The sequence below is a fragment of the Bradysia coprophila genome, unplaced genomic scaffold (genome assembly GCF_014529535.1).
Source record: "Bradysia coprophila strain Holo2 unplaced genomic scaffold, BU_Bcop_v1 contig_350, whole genome shotgun sequence".
Taxonomy (NCBI): Eukaryota; Metazoa; Arthropoda; class Insecta; order Diptera; family Sciaridae; genus Bradysia; species Bradysia coprophila.
The window spans coordinates 10,339,187-10,348,043 of record NW_023503608.1 but is presented as its reverse complement, the minus strand read 5'-3'; the positions used below and the strand labels follow the sequence as shown (position 1 = coordinate 10,348,043).

General features: G+C 32.6%; 1 protein-coding gene across 5 annotated transcripts; it reads right to left on the bottom strand.

The window, feature by feature from the left end:
* Nucleotides 1-552: 552 nt before the first annotated feature.
* Nucleotides 553-8,327, bottom strand: LOC119080913. 5 transcript variants are annotated; one of them, XM_037189521.1, is made up of 7 exons: nucleotides 7,853-8,327; nucleotides 5,198-5,682; nucleotides 2,409-2,510; nucleotides 2,211-2,308; nucleotides 1,831-2,144; nucleotides 1,666-1,764; nucleotides 553-1,454 (listed from the first exon to the last, which is right to left on the bottom strand). In XM_037189521.1, exons 2-7 carry the CDS (start codon nucleotides 5,605-5,607, stop codon nucleotides 1,335-1,337), a joined length of 1,143 nt encoding a protein of 380 aa, XP_037045416.1. In that variant the 5' UTR covers nucleotides 5,608-5,682; nucleotides 7,853-8,327; the 3' UTR covers nucleotides 553-1,334. The 5 variants fall into 5 exon arrangements, with proteins under 5 accessions (XP_037045416.1, XP_037045415.1, XP_037045417.1 ...); XM_037189520.1 differs by having other exon boundaries at nucleotides 5,198-6,150; nucleotides 7,861-8,327; XM_037189522.1 differs by having other exon boundaries at nucleotides 7,861-8,327.
* Nucleotides 8,328-8,857: the final 530 nt, after the last annotated feature.

Here is an 8,857-nt window from a genome sequence, read left to right as displayed (position 1 = left end):
ATCCGTCGAAAACCTTAATTTTCATGATTAAAGAACTTCTTTCAGCGTATAAAATCCATTACACTTCTTACCTTTTTCGAGTGTACATAACTATTGTAATCTGAATTTTAGATAAGCGGAGTTATCGATAGCAAAAATAGATTATTAGTTTATCGAACCTATAAATGATTCCTGCCATAAGAATAAAGAGACTTAAAGTCAACCACTAATGTCAATGGATGCGATCGAAGCGGAAGACTCCAAAAGTGCAGGGATTTTCATTTCATATTTTTTATTTCACATAAAACATTAACAATTCAAAAGAGCTACAATAAAAAGTTAACGAAAATACAAAATCGTAAGTAGCAAATGCTAAAAACAAAAATCAAATCTCAAGATTAAACAAATGCATCGAAACGGAAATACCTTCTGAGCGATTTCTCGGAACAGTCTTCGTCTTAGCCGATGCCATAGAATCCTAGTTGATCTGTATTAGAATTATATAGGTTTCTTTCGAAGAAGTGAGGATTACGTCGGATCATAGAAAGATCACATATTTTATTAAAAAAAATCTTTTATTTCACTTGTTTTACATATATAAGAGGATACTAGCCAGAGCTCATCAATTAGTTTTATCATCGCCGTCGATAACAGATGACTAGCATAGCGATTCTAAAAACTTAATTATTTTTCAGAGAATACTTTAATTTTCTGGATACGGCTAGTCATCAATCTTTTATCGTCTACGACATTAAAATAAATGAAGTAAAGGATTTTGTATCAAACACTGGTCGATACTCTATCCAAAGGAAGCAACAGATTTTAATGATATTATATGCCTGCCGTCTTATGGCTAATTGGCGCATGCATTAATTGTTTCAAAAGACTACATAAAATCACATTGCATCTTCTTAGTAATAATAAGCACGAAAAATCTCTGTTCAATCTTCAATTAAATTATAGAGGAAATATGACTTAATTAGAGGAGGGAACATCGACGTATTTCTCTTCACATCGTCAGATCGTATAGTTGCAAATAAGGCACCGTTTTCTCATTCTTAATCATTATTATATAGCACAGTTTGATTCATAAGCGCTCCCACATCATATTTTATTGAAATTATCCAACGAAATGTTTCATTTGTATCATAATCCCATTAAGCCGTTCACTGCACGTTTTTCCAATGTTTCTTTTTTATCTGTTCGACATTGTGTTTACAGCATTGCACACGAAACAATACATAAAAATAGTCCATACAATTTCAGAGAAAAATCTCTTTTAAGGAAACTGATCGAAAAATGTTGATAATTTTCTTATTATTGCGCTAACATTATTTATAACGAGAATACGTTTACTAGCTCTGCAGCGGACAGAATATCGATGACTGTGTTCGACATTTGTACAGTACATCGACGAGATAATTTAAAGAATTGACTCTGTCTTTGATGTAATTCATTTCGTGTTGTCGTTGATCCTGTAACGAAAATTTAATCTATGAACTTGATTTAAATGGCCCAAAATACTCTAGCACAATTATGGTAAAATATTCAACAACAAAATAGGTTTAAAATTATGCTCAGCTTGTGTTAGCAGAGTAATGAAGTAGTAGATTTTTATTTTTATTCCATTTGGAAGCGCTTGATATTATAGTAAATTTAGAGGTTTTTATAAAGTTATCTTCTCACCATATTATCAATTCTAATCTTCAACTGGTTCATAGTTGCCGCCGAAGTCTGTATTTTCTTCTGAAGTTCATAATTCATCTCTTGTTCGGTTTCAATTAACTAAATTTAAAACAAGAAAATCTCAACCGATTCAATTCGAAAAAAAATCAATGAAAAATCTTTCACCTTTTCAATTTTACTTATTTTCAAGGTCAACTGCTCATAGTCTACTTCATTTTCCAAGTCTTTCGCTTCGAAAGCAGAATCATCTCCAGCATTCAATTTTCTGCAACTTTGTTTGTCGCCCATTAGTTGAAATCCATCACGACATTTACAGTAATACGATCCGAGCGTATTGTAGCATGCCTGATCACAGGGCTTCTCCTCTAGACACTCGTTTATGTCTAATTCACAGTATCGACCCGAAAAACCTGATGAACAACTACAAATGTCCGGCTTAACACATTTACCACCATTTTTGCACGGTTGCTTACAAATCGCTAGAAGTTAATATTTCAGTAAACAAAATTTGCTTTTTTAAACTAAAAACAGATTCGGTAAATTACGCTTTGTACATCCATGAGAACTTTTGGATACTTGAGCCCAACCGGGACAGCAATTATGAATGTATTGCTTAGTGACACGATGCTTGATTCCTGGATAACTGAGAAATTGATTTTAATTTAATCTCGTCATTCACATTGGCAAGGTAATCGCAATATTGTCGCCCGAAGAAAAAAAGTTGAATCAAACAAACTACCAACCCGAATCCATTGTTGCATACCGCTGAATTTAGACATGGCTGTCTCATATCGTTAGTGTTTACTGATGTTGTTACAGTTCTTTGGTCTCCACAAACATTTCTCCTGCAAAATGGTTTAAATTAGTTTAAGCTAGATTTCACCAGACGGCAGAAATATCAAAAATAGGATAGTAATCTTCTACTTTATTTGATCTAAGTATTTTCTAAGTATTTGAAAGTCTTTCGTTTCATTTAGCATGCATTTTGCTTGATATAAAGACGACGTAAGTTAAAACTCAGTATTATCTTTGTCATCCTTGTCAATAACAGATGGCTGCTGCACGATTCTTGTAGTAGTACCAGTAAGCGAAGGCAAAGCTTTTTTTCGAAAAGGAAAAAAACTTCTTGTTTAATAAACAAAAGTCGAACTGAAACTAGTTTAAAGAATGGCATTGAACTTCCATATTTGGAATGATACATTGTGTGCACCGCTTTTATTTACGATACATAAATATTTGATATATTAGAATGCAACGCGGAGAGCGAACGGATCCAGTATTAACTCTTAAATATTAATTACTTTCATTAGTTTAAAATTGACTCGAAAGAATAAAAGTCAGGCGATCCATTCCAGGATAGAAATTTTAGAAAATTCGGTAATCGCATGAGTTCCAGTAAGCAATATATTGACTGTAGAACCATTCAAGCTCCGTTCCCTCGGTATATTTATTATTATTAAATATTTTGTTCTCCCTCTTTAACGTTTCGTGAGGAGAACGGAAAGTAATTCCTGATCTGAAGAACCGCAATTCATTTACTTTATTGAGTGTTCCGCCTACATTATTGAGCTTTTACAGGTTTTACACGTAGTGTGTACGCAGACCGTCCCATCATGAATGGATAAAATCAAATAAATAATCGTCATGTGCATGTTGTATATTATGCACATTCAATTCCGTTTAATTAAATTCGAATTTAAAAAAAGGAAAAATCAAAATCAGAACAACGATCATAAGTGCAAATTAAGTAAACGCTATCGCCTCGCAAATTGCCAATACAAACTTATATGTTGCATACGATAATTCAAAATACCACTTAAGAAGACTATTATTTTCTCCACACGTTCAAGATAACAACCGTAACCAGCTTCCATAGGCGATGCAGTGCTGGTATGTTAGTATAAGAAAAGTAGAATTATTTATGCAGAACACGTATACGTATGAGTGTAATATCACACATTAAACCGTATTATGGAAGATGCCTTGAATTAAGACGGACAAAAAAAAAACCAGAAGATGAACCAAAATATGTAAATCAATAAGATTGCGGCGCTGACGTTATTTCATTTTAAAGAACCAATCATATTAATTAAATCGAATGCGTGTTATGGACTTTATTTACTGGCAATAAATGGTTGTATGGATAATAATAATAATGTATACCCAACGACAATCCAGTAACAGTTAAAATATGGACATACCAGCAAGCATTATACATCACTGTAATAGGTAGTGCGTTTAACAATCAACTCAACTCCTCAAATAGTTGATTTAAAAGATTAGCGTTACATAATTGATGTTTATAGGTTCCTGAAGCAAAATTTCGAAACGGGTATGAGTTGTTATGTGATGATGTGCATATGAAAATGTTTTCTACATTAGAAATTGAAAAGATTCTATACGAACAAGCCAACACTGAAGAACATTTTAGCTGTCAATGTATCGTAGATTGCAGATTATGCCCTAAAGACATAATGTTAAGATCAGTGATTCATTTTTAAACAGGTTGATTATACCTGTTGATTTACTACATAAAACGTGGAGAATTCTTTTTAATATCAAGGTAAGCTCGCTTCCTGACCGCCCGCACCTATACTACCATAATATTCCTATACTTATAGTTTTTAAACTCTTGTCTTTTGTTGCGTGTTACTTTATTGATCTTTAAGCTTATCTACAGCGATCTGGAAGGTACCCTCAATCTACTTGATTACCCGATTGAAATTTATCGTTAAATCAAAGAGTAAAACATTTTCCCATATATTGTTGAATTATCTTGCATTTTTCCAAATTTTCACATTTTTGTCTAAAAAGTAAAGGAAAATATGGGAAATTCGAGGAAAATACAAGAAAAAATTGGAAAATATTTTCACACGATTTCATTCCCTGGTATTATCTGTTATCGGCAGGAATGCGATATTCTATTATTAATGTGGACTTTTGCAGCAAAATGTAAGAAATATCGGTATTGAAGTAGTAGATTTACATTATTCTACTGACTGCGCCTGGATCAAAATTATTAATGGAAACAGAATGCTAAATAAACAATCTCGTGAATGACTAAAGTTTCTTTCTGAAATGCTTTATTGCGGCTAGACAAAAAGACAAATATGTTAAAAATCGTAGTGAACACAAAATATCGTAGGTGATATTGATTTAGACTTGAAAAGCTTTCGTTCACGAATTTTATGTCCGGGCGACCCTCAGCTGATTTCGTGTTTCTTTTTCGATTTTTAAAGCTTATAATGTTGAACAAAAAAGGAAAATTCATTACTCTTTCTTTCATTCAATTCACCCGCAAAGACATGTCTGAGGTCTGAGACATCCTCCAATCAAAATATTATTTTCAATTTATTAATTTAGAATGCAATTTCACCATTACGAATGAACGGATAAGCTGTCACTAATAAATCTACATTTAATGCAATAAAAATTATTTAAAAAGAAAAGAAAAAAATAAGAAAACAAATTAAAAATAACGACCAAAGCCCATGCCATTGTAATGTGTTGTATGTTACAAGTATACACATACCCTATAGCGTTGTGTTTTGTGTACGAACGATCTCGCAACGATCTCATTGTCGTTGTGGATAATGTTGTTGTTGTTTTTGCTGTTGAAGTAACAGCGGTGGGCTCCCTATTCCAATTGATCTCAACGTCTCGCTGTTCGTTTTCATTTGCATTCCATCGTCGATTAAAATGCGGATTGAAAAAGCCGTTCGGATAAGCGTTTACCAGAGTCAGTTTCAATGGCTCGCCAGTACTCCGAATTGGTACGGTCCGATGTACAATGTGTTGTGAACTATTATGTCTGGTATGAACATGATGCGAGACATTGCTGTGATGTCGGTGATGTCTGTGTTGTAGCAATCTGGCTGATGATGAGCTCATTATGCAGAGTGATAGCAGCAGTAGCATCATCGCGTAATCAGTGGAAAACATTTTGAAAATTTATCGGTCTTTTTAAAAAAAGATTTTCAGTCTAAAAATATCTATCGTCGTTTATATATTGCTCTACTATAAATAAACAAAATGTGTAAATGATGCAATTGAAATAACTTTTTTTTGTTTAAAAAATATATTTTCTCTTTAACATTTTCCACTTCGCACAAAATCAGTTTAAAATTAACATAATCATTTTTGTTGTTTCATTAGAATTTTGCGCTTAACGACTGTATAAATATCCCGTGCAATTGCACTCTTGACTCTACTTTAACGCCACATTTATCGTCTATAATGGTGTGTTAAGAAGTTGCACATCGTTTTTCTATTCCTTTTTGTGTATGTTTTCTGTTTATGATTTCCTTTATTTGTTGCTTTTGTTATAGGCTTGGACTTTTTCTATTTTATTTATAGTTTCCGACTTAAAACAACATTTATATACGTTCGCGACTTGCATTTGATTGTCCCAAGCATATATGGAGATTTTCTTTCTTTTTTTAAATACGAAAATTTGATAGACACGAAGTTATCTGGTTAATAAATCTGAAAATTTTACAATAAAACTTTTGCAAATAAAATCTTCGTGTATGGTCTGTCATGGCATATCTCATTTTCAATACAAAATAAACATATTATTACTGACAATCCAGTTCAGACAACGAAAAGAAAAAAATATTTAAATAAATATTATCTTCCACAGATTAATAGTTGGGATTTAATATCGCCGAGAATGTGATATATATACACCCTGACTCGTATTGGATGCGTTTGCGTATGTTATGTGTTAAATTATTAATATTTTTATTGTCATGTTTTATGGCTTTTGTTGCGAACATAAAGGCAACAAGTTAAGAAGAAAATAAAGTACGAAATGTTTCTTGAATAAATAGTCAAAACACAGTGAGACCTGGGCTCACATAAACGAATAACTTCAGAATCTCATATATTTATAATACAAAATGGATGTAAGTCGCAAGAATGAGCTTCAATTTATTTCATTGATATTCTGTCTAGACGAAACCTAATATATCAGGTTAAAGACTCACATTGCGGTAGGCAAATTTATGTTTTAATTCGTTTATTTTGTAGTTCACATGTTTTTGTTACTCATTGACTCAAACGAGAAGTCTGAAGAATATGTCAGCTGTGATAACAAGAAGATCGTGTCTTTTGAGTCAGTAAGTAAAGAACTGATCGAAATGGGTTGACAAAATAATGGAAGGTCGTTACTCTGACCAAAATTTTTACTCATGGCGTTGCAGAGTGAGGTTATTTACTTTTAAAGTTAAATATAATATCTATATTAACCTCTCCCAGCCGGCAAGCATATCACCAACAAAATTATCGAGACTGTTACTTCATTTAATCGAAGTAAGAATCTTTTACTTCATTTGTTTTAACATACATTTTCTATATAAGATTGTTCTTGCAAGAGTTTTTCTATTATTTTTGTTATCGCTGTCGTTAAGATGAGAGATAGAAAGCAAAGATGTTTCTTGAATTGAGAGCGTGAAGATACAGGACCGGCTAGAGTAAATAGTACTTTGTCTACGAAGAGATCAAAAATATCGTCTTCAACGAAGTGGATACGCTATTGTTTCACTTCATTAACTTTTTTCAAACTCATAATATAGTATGGTCATTAAATCTATCACCTGTTTTCTTAAATCGAATGGTCAACCGTGCATAATCTTTTTCTTTCAATTGCTTGCACAAATTACTACAACACAGGCAAGAATATAGTCATTTTCTCCACTTCTTTGAAACATCGGAAGTCTTTGTTGTGAAAAACGTTGTGTTTACCTCGCGAAAAAAAGTTGAAAATCATATTTTCTCTGGTGTCTTTTGGCCCTCGCTACACTCAAGAATTATTTCCTACTATCCATGTCTAGAGTACGCTCTGCAAAAACATTCTAAACGACATCTGGGAGTTAGTGACTTGATTTACAAAAAGCAGAGTATTTCAGACTTTTTAAAAGGCTATTCTCAAATTGAAATAGACGTTATAAAACCGATTCACTCATTCCTCAATACGGTGAGACTTCAGCCGATTTGAATTCTAAAATCAGTGGAATATTTATTCAACAATGATCAATAATGGTTTTTTTTTGTTCCTGGTAAATGTGTAAATTACCATGTCAACAAACAAAGATATCATAAATTATCATATTTGCTGTTCAATTTCAGTGACACCACAGCCAGTCCAAAAACTTTTTTTTTTTAATAAATCAAAGCTTTCAATTACTTCCTTACAAATAAAATCTCTTGTTTCGATTTAAAATTTTAAGCAAAAAAAAACAAACTGAATGAAACACCGCACAGACTTTATTACAATATTTTATGGTTATTTCACTCTTGTAAAATGCTATCCGATCCGTATTTAAGTGGATTTAGTACTACGCGACCGCGCAGACTCAACGTCTTGAATCGACTGAAATGATGAGAAATTTAAAAGTAATTATTTGCGCGACTTTTAAAGCCCAATGCAGTTTTTATCTGCCTGGCTGCATATATATTGTGAATCCAGTTGAAAATATGTTTTTATTTCAGAACTTTGTTGGTTGCATGTGTGTATACAATATTTAAGTTTGCAGAGTTCGTGAGACGCGATGATGAAAAAAAAAACAACAACGACAACAACAAGAACATATTGAATGTTCAACCGGGCATACGCAAATGAAGCATCGCAACCAACAATACAGTATGAAGACAGAAACATTTTTAAAATTCTTCGTGACTCTTTACGTTTATAATAAGCTCATTATTCTGACAAGTGAGAGAGCAAGGATTGGTTCTTATATTGTTTTAAGCGATTTTTTTCCTCTTCGTCTTGAAAGTAAACAAGAAAATGATGACTATGAGATTGAAGTATATAATGCATTTCCATCTTCATGGTGCATATAGATTAGTTTGTTTAATTGAAAATCATTGAAATTGATCTTGAAAAACTCTTTTAATGGATATTCAAGTGCAGTTGGGGCGATATTGAACAGTTGGGTTGGACGAATCAATTGATTGTTGTCGGATTGCAATAATATTTTGTTTATGAAAAATGAGAAATTAAAGTGGAAATTGTGGATGGTCATCATAAAAACAATTTGGATTCGAGGAATTGATTTTTCTTCGTTTTTAGTTATTGTTTGCTTTTGAGTACATGTTTCTCTTCACTTTGGACTGTTTCCTTCAAATATTGTCAGTCCATTTGGTCCACGAAGTGCATCTTTACCCAGTTCTCTAGGCATGGGCGATA